At 46.6% G+C, this 12,808-nt stretch overlaps 2 protein-coding genes across 5 annotated transcripts in view; both read right to left on the minus strand.

Moving 5' to 3' along the window:
• Positions 1 to 756: 756 nt before the first annotated feature.
• On the minus strand, positions 757 to 8,534 carry sncaip (synuclein, alpha interacting protein). Of its 4 annotated transcripts, none has more exons than XM_039666215.2 (10): positions 8,409 to 8,534; positions 7,681 to 7,751; positions 6,400 to 6,457; positions 5,195 to 5,853; positions 4,791 to 4,970; positions 4,263 to 4,376; positions 3,891 to 4,016; positions 2,180 to 2,349; positions 1,959 to 2,039; positions 757 to 1,883 (listed from the first exon to the last, which is right to left on the minus strand). In XM_039666215.2, exons 2-10 carry the CDS (start codon positions 7,735 to 7,737, stop codon positions 1,226 to 1,228), a joined length of 2,103 nt encoding a protein of 700 aa, XP_039522149.2. In that variant the 5' UTR covers positions 7,738 to 7,751; positions 8,409 to 8,534; the 3' UTR covers positions 757 to 1,225. The 4 variants fall into 4 exon arrangements, with proteins under 4 accessions (XP_039522149.2, XP_088976070.1, XP_088976069.1 ...); XM_089119944.1 differs by adding an exon at positions 7,860 to 7,933 and having other exon boundaries at positions 757 to 2,039; positions 8,409 to 8,508; XM_089119943.1 differs by adding an exon at positions 7,844 to 7,933 and having other exon boundaries at positions 757 to 2,039; positions 8,409 to 8,508.
• A 182-nt stretch (positions 8,535 to 8,716) lies between these two features.
• lox (lysyl oxidase) overlaps positions 8,717 to 12,808 on the minus strand; it is a 6,826-nt gene continuing 2,734 nt past the window's right edge. The window contains exons 3-7 of the mRNA XM_039666217.2: positions 12,494 to 12,625; positions 10,281 to 10,437; positions 10,114 to 10,209; positions 9,566 to 9,681; positions 8,717 to 9,342 (exon numbers count right to left, since the gene is read on the minus strand). Of these exons, the coding sequence (XP_039522151.2) occupies positions 9,336 to 9,342; positions 9,566 to 9,681; positions 10,114 to 10,209; positions 10,281 to 10,437; positions 12,494 to 12,625 (508 nt within the window). The 3' untranslated portion in view covers positions 8,717 to 9,335. The remainder of the gene's footprint in view (positions 9,343 to 9,565; positions 9,682 to 10,113; positions 10,210 to 10,280; positions 10,438 to 12,493; positions 12,626 to 12,808) is intronic.

Here is a 12,808-nt window from a genome sequence, read left to right on the forward strand (position 1 = left end):
TAAAAAAATGTGTGGATTTTGAGGGTCAGTCGGTTTGGAATATTTAATTTTATATATTTTATTATTATATTATTTATTGTGAATGTGTATGAGATATAAGGGTGACCAAATAAAAGTTCAATCCTCTCTTTCCCTCTCTCTCTAGCTCGCTTTCTCTCTCTCTCCCTTTTTACCTGTCTCTCTCTCGCTCACTCTCACTTGCTCTCTCTTTACCTGTCTCTCTCTCTGCCTGTTCTCTCTCTCTCGCTCTGTCTCTCTCTCGCTCTGCCTGTCTGTCTCTCTGTCTCTCTCTCTCTCTCCAGTTAGAGCAGTGTTGCGAGGTTTGCTGTACCTCCTCAGCGGCGTCGCTCGTCCTCCTGATCGGCTTCAGCAGCTTCACTCCTGCGGTTCATCGTTCAGCACGACAGGTCGACTCGCGCCGATGCAATAATTCATCATCTGCAAACTATGATTTTTAAGAAAACATGATGTTCTTCCTCAGTGTTTCTGTCTCGTATTCCAGCTCAAATATCCAAACATTCTCAAATCAAGAGACATTTCCTGGAGAAGAACACAGACTGAAGATATGAGGCCTGAGAAATGAATCAAAATGAAGTGAGTTAAAGTTCAAAACAAGAACAAAATATCTGCTGGAAAAACGAGGATCGTCACTTTTGCATTGTGAATATTAATGTACTTTGAATGTTTACGTAAAATAGTCGTTAATTCATTTATAGAATGTTTCCGTCCTCATCTGATAACATGATTAAATCCGTGTAACGATTGAAAAACATCTTTATTTTAACCTCCAAAAGTCGTTACAATGATTCCAATAATATCATATTTCTTGCATTCAAACATAACAGTTAAATTATAAATCCATACATTAACTTGAAACAAGACAGATTACATATAAACGTATTTGAGTTATGAAAACAATCTGAATCTGAAGGTGCAGCACTGAATCGCTCCAGGAATCAAGAACATGATTCGTTCGTTCGTTCTCTGATTATCGAGTCTGTACAAAATCACAGTATTGAAAAATGACTATTGTAAAAGTAATTGAACGAACGTTTTATTAGCGTTACTGTGAGAACGTTTGTTCATAACTTGCCCTGTGATTCCCGTCAGCAGGTTCTGACTGAAAAACGCATGTAAGAAAGTGAGATGGCAAATAGTGTCGCGAGAGATTCGCTACTGAAGCACCGTGACCCGCGTCCGTGCCCACGCCGTAACGCCGCCGGATCTAGACCGCACTCGTCTTGCTCTTGCTTTTGGACTCGCTCTTCTTCCCGCTCGGAGTGTTATTGTTGTTGCTGTTCTGGTTTCCGCTGAGAGTCTCCATGATGGAGCGGAACGTCCCGAACGCGCGTTTCCCAGACTCCGCCTTCTCTTTCGTGGGCGGGGCTTTGGCGTCGTGTTTGCGCGGCGGCTCGTCGAACGTGACTCTCAGCTTCAGGTTCTGCGAGGTCTTCCTTCGAGACGATGGGGATTTGAGGGCGCTTTTGGGACTGGTGGCGATCTTCTGTCCGTCGGGACACTCTCGGGTTTCGGGATCGCTCTGGTCTGACGATGGCGACGGGTTGTAAGCGTCCACGGATTTGGAAGTCGTGAGCTTGCGCTCCTCGGGCTCGGCGAGGGGGAGTTGGGTCGGGCGATCGGGTTTGGACTCGTTCGGAGGATACGCCGCGTCTCCGTCTGATTCGCTGAGCGAGCGCTGCATGATCTGCTTGAGACGAGCCAACTTTAGTTCCCGCCTCTCTCCCATCCCCGGCCGTCTCATTGGCCCGGCTCCAGGCCCCGCCCCTGACTCCGCCTCCGTGTGTCTCTGCTTCAGGATCCACTGGTTATCAGGAGCCACTTCAGCCGTCAGAGTCATCTCAGGCCACGCCTCAACATGAGCACTGAGAGAGAGAGAGAGAGTGTGAGTGAGTGAGTAAGAGTGAGTGAGTGTGTAAGTGAGTGAGTGAGTGAGAGACCTGGGCGATCGAGGTCTGGGTTCTTGTGTCTGCAGGAGCAGCTGGAGTTGGTTCTGTAGGGCGACTCGTGTCGTAGTTTGCCTGTTGAATCAGAAACACATGTGGTGTCACTCGGGTCGGGTCAGAACTCAAAGGCGTCACGTGATCAAAGCTCTTCTTGTGCTGCTATGCCGTAAAATAATCGAACGACAGTATAAGTGCACGTGAGTGACTGGACTTACTCGCTCAGTTGTTTGGTGAGCTTGACCACCTGTGAGGCGAGAGACATGCACGTCTCCACCACCACCAGATATCGAGAGCATGTGCTGTGACCCTGGCGCTCGGCACTCTGGGAAGGACGCTCGCCCTGCAGGTTCTGCACCGTCACGTTCGAGCCGTACTCCACCAGAGTCTGAGCTCACACACGTTAGAAGACACACGGGACATTGACTTCATCTCAGTGTATGGCATGAGTGAATATTTGAATAAATCCACACTGGTATTAATGCAGGTTTGCAGTGTTTATAAAGAGCTCCAGCAGGGGGCGCTCACACACACACACACGCTTTATCAGGAGACAAAGATATATCATCAAAACTTTTCTAAAGGCCATCGGTTCACTTCAGATGCATTCATATAAACCCAGTGTTGATATTGGGAACCAATGTATGGGAAACACTATAATCTGATAGCTAGCAATCATAGTTCAACCATCTTCACCGTCACACTCTTAAAACTGCAGTGAACTAAAGACAGTCTCAAAAACATGATTTGAAATTGGTGATATATATAAATTAAGAAAGTTAATAATTTTCTTACAACAGAAATGAACCATCACTGAACTTACTTAAGCTGGACTGTGATGTTTTTTTCTTCTAGATCTGCTGTACAGCCGTATAGCTGCTTTGAATCTATCTGTGTTGTAAAACACACTATTTTAATAGACGTGACTTGACTTTGTTGTTTGCGGAAACATTCGCAGGCAGATTTTGCACATTTGTGTGACGTGGGGTTATTGAATGTTGTTCTTTCTGTCTGTAACCGAACAAAACAAGTCAGACCGGTACGTCTTTCAGCACCACAGGAACAGCAACAGGAAATGGGAAGGAGAGCCACTTCCTGTCTCTCGTTCTTACGGCATCCCAGACTAAATAAGCATCCGAAGTGGAGATGTGGAGAGTGGTGCTTGCAGTAGCAAAACTCGGTTGCTAGGGTGTTGTACATGATTGCATGCCATGTCTGTATGATATTGTGGAGCTGAATTATGCCTTCTACTGTATATGTTGCAATATGGTTGCTAGGTGGCTCTAAACGGTTGCTAGGGTGTGGCTTCACAGTTACCATGGTGATATTTACACTGGTTACCACCCAAAACAAAAGAGCCCACCCCCATGTCTGTACAATGATCTGTTTTGAGATTTAACTTATTCATGTGTTTGGATGGTTGTTAGGGTTCTTTATGTGGTTGCTAGGGTGTGTTTATACAGTTAATGGGATGATGTTTAAAGAGAAATAGTCTAAAAAAGCCAAAATCCATGTTTCTACATTTTTCTGTAGCAGATATTTGGCTTGTAAATGTTGTTTTATGGTTGCTAGGGTACCCCAAGTGGTTTCTAGGGCCGGTTATGAAGTTGTTACGTCACCACGTATTGGCCGCATAATAGGCCGAGTCAAAAGAGCCCAACACCCAAGTCTCTCAGACCCTCTGATGCAAAGATTTGATCTCACAAATTTTGCACCAATGCTAAGTCTATGGGATTTTTTTTTCCGGCTGTTTTATCACCCGCTGGACGAACATCGTACACCCGATTGCCTAAAAAAATCATAGCAGACCTCTCCTCAATAAACCGGTCGATTTGACACCTCATTTCATGGGTCTACGACAAACGGTGCAGGAGGAGTAGCGTGCCGAAGTTTAAGTATGAGCAATAACAATAGTGATGTAATGAGCACCTGAACGCAGCTGAGATGTCCAAACTGAGCCGCCACGTGAACCGCCGTGTTCCCGTCCTGATCCACTTCGTCCAGAGAAATGGCCTGTTCCTGCATGAACTGCAGGAGCCACAGTAGGACCCGCTCCTGAAACACGTGTGTGTGTGTTAAGAGCTGCATGATTAATCACAATGAAACCGCACGCGATTTGGCAAAGGCTGTGATTACTTTATATCAGCGGATGATCATAGTAAATGTTCCATCTGAACACCAGAGGGCATCTCACACACACACCACATATCCATCTGAACACCAGAGGGCTAATGTTAGCCCTAGTGCGTGCGGTTAGTCACGTGACCACAAACGCACCTGTGCATGTGGGCGGAGTCTCACCTGTCCGTGTCGCGCAGCGTAGTGGATGAGGCTGGGATGCTCTCGAGTGCAGCTGAGTTCGGCGATGGCTTCGGTCTCACTCACCATCCAGCGCACACACTCCAGGTGACCGTTCTAAACGCACACACACACAAGTTCAGTCTGTTTCGCATGTTTATCGTTTAGTAGTTCACTAGTACAGTCAGTAGGGTGCGACGGATCACAGTTGATCGTGATCCGTACGAATCAGCTGACCCGCGGTTCGGCACGCATGTGATTTGCGGATCAACTGCTAAGTTTGCGATATCTTGTCACTTATTGGGATTAGTATGCTAGCTGTATCCATTTACATCCAGTCTTTGTGCTAAGCTAGGCCTTGTTCCTTTAAGTAATAAATGTAAAGCAAAGCTTTTTATATTATATATAGTTTTTTTTTTTGCTGATCCGACACGTGAGTCAAAAATAGTAAATGATCCGAACCGTGATTTTGTGATCCGCTGCACCACTAACAGTCGAGGACACGGGAACCTGGTTGCGCTACAGACGTACCCGTACGCCGAGGCCCGCGGGCGTGAGCTGGTGTGTGTTGCGCTCGTTCAGGCAGTCTTCGCCCATGAGTGAGGTCAGGTGTTGCAGGCAGTCGGCGTGGCCCTGAGACGCACACACGTGCAGGAGGTTATTCCCGTCCTCGTCTCGGATGCGCTCCAGGTTCTCCGCCGCGATGTGAGGCTGCGATGACACACACACACACGAGCGGGTTATTACAGCGATTATGCTTTCTGGGATATTACCAACCAGTCATGCAGTGAGTCATAGAGATGTTTGTGATGCATTTGGCAGACGATTTTATCCAAAGTGACTTGCATTATATTTCAAGCTCCACATTTACGTTCTTGGTGCTTCTGGAAATCGAACCCATGACCTTGACGTTGCAAGCGTTTTAAACCTCTTACCAGCAGTGAGATCTGCCCCTCTCTCACGATGTTCAGGATGTTCTGCGTCTTCTTGGCTTCTTCGTCTCCGTCTCCGAACGTTGCCCTCGTGCCTCTGGCTCCCTGACCCGGGAACGCCGTCTCCGCGCCGTCGGCTCCGGGTTTATCCGGGAAGAGTCGGGGCTTATCGGTGTCTGACCCGTGGCTGAGCTCGAACCCCGCGCTCTGAGCCCTGAGGTCCATAGACTTGGTCTTCCTGATGTCGGGCCAGTTGACGGGCGCCAGCACACAGAACTGGTTCCCGGCGCTCAGGCTCTCGGAGTGGGAAAGCGTGGCCCCTCTGACGCTCCTCTTCTCCGAAGCCACGCGGGGAAGTGTCGACGTCTGCTGACTGGGTTTGTTGATGTACGGCACGTCGAGGATCTCGTCCATGTCCAGGTCGTAGTGCTCCAGCTCCCCGAACAGCGCTCCGTTCCCCAGGGCTTTGCTCTTGTCGGCGCAGGGAGACTCCTCTTTGCTCCGGTCCACGCTCGGCTCGGCTTCGGTCTCCTCCGGCTGGTGTTTGAGGGGAGACACGCGTTTGACGGGCCTGAATTTGCTGTAGACGTCGGCGATTCCGGTGGGCTTGTTTCCCGCTCCGCCGTGTGACGCCGCGTTACGACCCCAGTTGATGGCCGGAGCTGGAAAACAAGACAAATATATCTGATAGACTCTCACAAAATAATGCCTCTCAATCAAGTTTGAATTTTAACGATTCCCATTTCAATTTACCCATTTCGATATACAGAAGAGGTAGAGTACAGTAGAGTAGAGTTTACACACACACATTTTTATTTTGTTGTAAATTGAAAAAGTAATGCGTTACTTTACTAGTTACTTGAAAAAGTAATCCGATTACATTACTCAAGTTACTTTGATGGTATTACCAGGGCTTGTGGGATGCGTACCATGTTTTTTGGAATATACACCACAATAAAAAAATTGGTGTAGGATTTACTTAAAAGAAACAGTTTTCACGTGTACATTTCACAACAAACTACAAAGCAACGGCAAGTAGCACTGAATTAAACAAACTTTTGAAGCATAAAGACTAAAATAGTTTTTTCTTGTAAAACACGGCAATAAATTTTGTTTTAGTAAATAAATACATTTTTTTATAGTGCATGCCTACACTATTTTAATGTATGTTAAACCCCTGTGCCATCCCAGCCGTGTGTGTGTCGTACCTTGCCTCTCGTCGCTCGGCCCATCGTGTCTCCGGCACAGCTCGGGAATGCTCTTGTACTGTGACAGGAGACATCAGTTACACACGAGCTAAAGCGCAAACTCCTCACAGGAGCTCCAGCAACTCTGTGCATCATAATACTGAAGGATTTATACTGACATTTTCTATATGCCATCATCATTTATTAACACACAAGTATTCATTCCTTCAATGATCTCATTGTTTCTGCATTATTTACTTTGTTTAAATTAATTATTACATTGTTCACAGCTCTAGAACGCTCATTGTTAAACATTATTACATTGTTTAAATGAATACATTTTTCGCTAGCTGTGAATTTGTATATGTGCATTTCTGAAAAACATAACTCAGTTTCCTCTGATCACAGATCACTGTAAACTGTAATGTAGACTAAATGCATTTTCTGTAAAGCTGCTTTGAACGATGTGTATAGTGAAAGCACTATATAAATAAATGTGCATTTAATTGAAAGGACACGGGTTTGACTCCCAGGAAACATCTGACCAATAAAGGGAAACCTTGAAAAAAACGTAAGTCACTTTAAAACAGATGAACAAATACAACACTGTAATCTACAGTATTATTCCTGTAACATTTAATATACACTTAAATATCTTAAAGGCTCACAAAACTGGAGTTCATGAGTTGATCAAAAGCTAATCATTTAAAAATAAATAAAAATAGAAAAAAGCTTACTGAAACCTGAAAAAAGCATTTTTTTAGCATTTCCTAAAAATATCATTAACTCATACAAATAAAATAAAAAATCGAAATAAAACTTACAAAAAAAATTAAAACAAAAAATAAGAAAATAAATAAATTGTTTAAAAATAAAAACATATAAAATAAAATGATAAAAAATTAATTTGATTGTGAGAATTTAAAATTAAAATAAATCAGTGTAGATTTTAAAAACACAAAAAAAAATTCAATAAATCATTTTAAAGTAACACAAAATAACACTAAAAAAAGATTAAATATTTTTCTTGTTTAGCTAAAGTTCATGTGACTGTTAAACATAATATATTATATTTTATTTTATAAAAGTCCAAATATTTTAACTCAAAGGGGTTCAAACATCTGAGAATTGCTGATCGACTGAATAGTTTAAAATGAGTGAAATCTCTCAGATTTAATTAAAAATATCTTCATTAAGTGTTTCAAAGATGAGGAACAGTCTTTGGGGTTTGAAATGGAAATAATGGCAGAATTGACACTGAAAGAGAAGAATTCAGGCATGACTCGTGGTCATGTGACTCACAGGTAAATCATCAGTGAAGTCGATCTCATCCAGATCCAGGTATTCAGGAACGTCCATCTTCAGTCAGCATTCTGAGAACACACACACACACACACACACATGATTATAATTGATCAATAATAATCACTGATGAACTTATACAGGGCCGAACATGAACTACTACATAAATGTGACGTCACGTGCGTAACACGAGGGGCGTGGCTTGCTCTCATCCATCAGCACTGGAAAGTGGGCGTGGTCATTAGAGATGCATCTGAGTAATAAAACTATGATTAAATAGTTATTAATCACGGGGTAACCCGCACATGACATCAGAATAACAGGAAACTTATTTATACTTTGATGAAAAACTATGAAACGCGTTTTTTCTCAGAATAACTGATGAATCAGACACAGAGCAGAACCCTGATTTAATGTGTGGCAGTTTCACATCAAACACACAATAATCGATAATTGATCCTGAAAAACAAACTGATGAGTGTGATGAGATAAAGATACAGATGTCTGTCTGTGTGTGTGTGTGTGTGTGTAGAATCTGTCTGTTTATCTCTCTCTATCTGTCTCCCTGTTTCTGTCTTTTGTTTCTAGCATTAGCTTTAGCGTTAGCATCTCTCAGATGATCTCTCACCATCTCACTGTTTCTCTCTGGATTCTCTCATATATTCCTGATCTCTTTCTCCTGTTATATTCATGTGTTCAGTGTGCGTGCGTCTGTGTGTGTGTCGTACCTTGTGCTCGCTGCTGTGTGTCGCTGATTGTCTGTCTGTGTTTCTTCTGAATAGCGGATCATCTGAAGAATGTGACACGAGCGCGCGCCTCAGCCTCCTCAGCGCGCGCGACCCGACATACATGCGCACACGGTGACTCGCCAGCAGAGGGCGCCACACACACATGCGCACACAGTGACTCACCAGCAGAGGGCGCTACACACACACACACAAGAGAGAGAGAGACCCTCTCACATACGATTCATAAGGCTGTGTTGATCCATACAGTCGATTTTTTAAAATAATAAGAATACAGGAAAATGAAGAAATCATATTCTCATCTGCTTTTATTCAAGTGTGTTCCTCCTAAACTAAAGAGGCAATAACATCCACAGCAAGAGGCTGAAAATATAAATATGTCTTAAAGCAACCCTAACCCTAATACATCATTCACACTAAACAACACGATTAACATATTTGAAGAGACTCGACTCTTTCTAAAGAGCAAGTGCGCTACGACTGCATGATGGTTCACACAGATGAAGACTAAATAACATAATTCCACATGTGCAGCTGACAGGGAACGCTCTCAGAACATTACGATAAACGCTCTTCCGGTACAGTTAGAGTTATCCGGTCTATTTCATTCAACGTCGTTCATCCATCGTTGCTGAAATGTTTTAGTTGCACGTTTTTAAACAGAACGTTCGGAGAACATTCAAAAGCAACGTTCCCATAACGTTTGACTGGAATGTTCCCGTAACGCTCACAAAACCAAGAAAAAAAAACATTTTAAAACATTCAGAATTAACGTTTTCATAACCTAACGAGAACGTTTTCAGAACAGTTTGCTGAGCTGGTGTCAGGCGCACAGGTGGAGCGTTCGGGTCCTGCGGTGAGAGCTCACGGATCTCGGCTGACGCTCGCCGGGCCGGTGGGAGAACCCGCTCAGTGTCTGTGAAGAGAAGGATCGAGGCGCGTCAAAACCCACTCACGGGGAAATAGAGATCCATTTATTACAGATAATATCCATACAATATACTTAAAAACACTATTTTTGGATACTTTGATTTTGAACCCACTCAGATGATTTTGTGTATTGTATACAAAGTTGCATATCATGAATGTCATCTCTGTACGGTTTGCAAGTATAATTAAAAATAAAGATAAAAGCGTACGAAGTGACGCTGCAGCCGGACACGTGAGCGGAGCTGCCGGTGTACTGGACGTCACAGCGCACGATGTTGTTGCTGAAGTCGGACTCGGACACCTGGAAGCCCGGGTTCACTGTAACCTGGAACAAAAACATCAAGCCCTCTCACACCAAAGCTGGAGTTTGTTTATTAAGCGTGCAGGGCAGCCCCCCAGTACAGCATTACAGATCATGAACTAACTGTTCCGCATTCGTCAATGTGAGCATATGACGTAATTTAGATGATGTTTTATTGACAAAGTGCAGGAGAGCACTTTCAAATAATTAACCTAAATGATTTCAAGAGGAGCGCACTCAGTTTATCAAATAATTACCAAAATTAGATATACAGCAGACTGACCTGCTTTTCGTCGATAGTTTAACAGCATCGCTCCACATCTCCTCACTCTTACAACAACCGGCGGCGGGTACTCTGCCAGCCAAATACGCATAGCCTCTACTCCACTTAATTACTGAACTCGTTAAATAATATATTACACCAACAAAACAGAAGCAATCGTGAAGGTTTCTGACCTTGAGGACGTATCGCCCGGGCTGGACGTCTGTGATGTCGATCCACTGGCAGTCGATGTCGGCGCTGTAGGTGTCGTAGCATCCAGGACTCAAACCCTGCGGCGAGAGGCGGGATCATGAAGCTGTGTGTGTCGCCTGCGCTGAGGGAGCGGAGGCGGGGGACGCACCTGTGTGTGGGACGTGCAGGCGTAGCGGCGGTAGTACCCGGGGTCGCAGGACGTGTCCTCCAGACAGAAGCTGGCCTTGTGGCCCTCGGCGACCCTCTGCTGTGTGCTGGAGTCCAGCAGGTCGTAATGGCAGAACTCGTTCATGCTGTGATAGTGACTGAAACACACATGTAAACACACGTGTTATGTGTGGGCGGGGCAGTTATGTGTGGGCGGGGAAGTTATGTGTGGGCGGGGCAGTTGTGTGTGGGTGGGGCAGTCGTGTGTGGGCGGGGCAGTTATGTGTGGGCGGGGCAGTCATGTGTGGGCGGGGCAGTTATGTGTGGGCGGGGAAGTTATGTGTGGGCGGGGCAGTCGTGTGTGGGCGGGGCAGTTGTGTGTGGGTGGGGCAGTCGTGTGTGGGCGGGGCAGTCATGTGTGGGCGGGGCAGTTATGTGTGGGCGGGGCAGTTATGTGTGGGCGGGGCAGTTATGTGTGGGCGGGGCAGTTATGTGTGGGCGGGGCAGTCGTGTGTGGGCGGGGCAGTTATGTGTGGGCGGGGCAGTTATGTGTGGGCGGGGCAGTTATGTGTGGGCGGGGCAGTTATGTGTGGGCGGGGAAGTTATGTGTGGGCGGGGCAGTTGTGTGTGGGTGGGGCAGTCGTGTGTGGGCGGGGCAGTTATGTGTGGGCGGGGCAGTCATGTGTGGGCGGGGCAGTTATGTGTGGGCGGGGCAGTTGTGTGTGGGTGGGGCAGTCGTGTGTGGGCGGGGCAGTTATGTGTGGGCGGGGCAGTCATGTGTGGGCGGGGAAGTTATGTGTGGGCGGGGCAGTCGTGTGTGGGCGGGGCAGTTGTGTGTGGGTGGGGCAGTCGTGTGTGGGCGGGGCAGTTATGTGTGGGCGGGGCAGTTATGTGTGGGCGGGGCAGTTATGTGTGGGCGGGGCAGTTATGTGTGGGCGGGGCAGTTATGTGTGGGCGGGGCAGTCGTGTGTGGGCGGGGCAGTTATGTGTGGGCGGGGCAGTCGTGTGTGGGCAGGGCAGTTATGTGTGGGCGGGGCAGTTATGTGTGGGCGGGGAAGTCGTGTGTGGGCGGGGCAGTCGTGTGTGGGCAGGGCAGTTATGTGTGGGCGGGGCAGTTATGTGTGGACGGGGCAGTTATGTGTGGGCGGGGCAGTTATGTGTGGGTGGGGCAGTTGTGTGTGGGCGGGGCAGTCGTATGTGGGCAGGGCAGTTATGTGTGGGCGGGGCAGTTATGTGTGGGCGGGGCAGTCATGTGTGGGCGGGAAAGTTATGTGTGGGCGGGAAAGTTATGTGTGGGCGGGACAGTTATGTGTGGGTGGGGCAGATATGTGTGGGCGGGGCAGTTATGTGTGGGCGGGGCAGTTATGTGTGGGCGGGGCAGTTATGTGCGGGTGGGGCAGTTATGTGTGGGCGGGGCAATTATGTGTGGGTGGGGCAGTCATGTGTGGGCGGGGCAGTTATGTGTGGGCGGGGTGGGCAGTTATGTGCGGGTGGGGCAGTTATGTGTGGGCGGGGCAGTCATGTGTGGGCGGAGCAGTCATGTGTGGGCCGGGCAGTCATGTGTGGGCGGGGCAGTCATGTGTGGGCGGGGCAGTCATGTGTGGGCGGGATCTGGGGTAAAGGTTCCAGAAGTTCGAGGGTCGCTGTGAGGCAAGTGCATCGGTAATAAAGCAGCATTAAAAAGTGACTCTGTTCGCTACAATATAAATATATTTTAAAGGGTTACTTCACCCAAACATTATCGCATGATTTACTCGTCCTCAAGGCATCCTAGGTATATAAGATTTTTTTCTTTCAGCCGAACAATCTGGGAAATATGCTGGCTCAGCCCAGCTTAATAATGGGAGTGAATGGGAACTGAGATTTTGAAGTCCATAAAAGTGCATCCATCCATCATAACAGTAATCCATGCGGCTGCGGGGGTTAATAAAGGCCTTCTAAAGCCAAGAAAAATAACGATATTAAAACTTTATAATCACAGGTCGAGTTCTGGCGGAAGGGTGACCTCTGACCCGACACATGACAAGTGACCTCAAAAGCTGGGAGGAGCCAGGATTTTTTTCAAATAACTCCGACATCGTTGTCTGAAATAAGGAGGTTACACACACACCTATAACGGCTCGAGGGCGAGTGAATCACGGGGTTAGCTAACCCTTTAGCGTCAGCATCGCGTGTCTTCATCAGTTATTAGCTATTCTTGTCTGTGTTCCTCACTTGTGGCAGCTATGCCATTCCCAGGAGTGTCTCGGCCGGCTGGGAAGGAAGTCTGTGGTTCCCTGGTTCTTCACGCGCTGGGGGAACCTCAGCAGAACCCTGGTGTCGTAGTCTCGCGCGTTTGCTGCCGAACTGAGGAACACAGGAGGAGGTTTGACAGTTCTAATATCAGGTTCAGCAGAGAAACCAGACAAGAGATCGGTTGCTGTAAAGTTATTGAGTGACTAGAAGGTTATTTATAGATTTAAAAAGCTCATGATGTGTCATTATGGATTCTTTAGACAAGGTAACGTTATTCCTTAAAACATTTCCTAA

The sequence above is a fragment of the Pimephales promelas genome, chromosome 14, assembly GCF_988280905.1.
Source record: "Pimephales promelas chromosome 14, fPimPro1.hap1.1, whole genome shotgun sequence".
NCBI classification, from domain to species: domain Eukaryota; kingdom Metazoa; phylum Chordata; class Actinopteri; order Cypriniformes; family Leuciscidae; genus Pimephales; species Pimephales promelas.

Coding starts and splice junctions, on each gene's coding strand:
- sncaip (XM_089119942.1), bottom strand. CDS start 7,737: ATGGACGTTCCTGAATACCTGGATCTGGATGAGATCGACTTCACTGAT. Junction 6,458..7,680: donor ACTTCACTGATGATTTACCT/GTGAGTCACATG, acceptor CTCCTGTCACAG/TACAAGAGCATTCCCGAGCT. Junction 2,350..3,890: donor GACATCTCAGCTGCGTTCAG/GTGCTCATTACA, acceptor GTGTGAGCTCAG/ACTCTGGTGGAGTACGGCTC.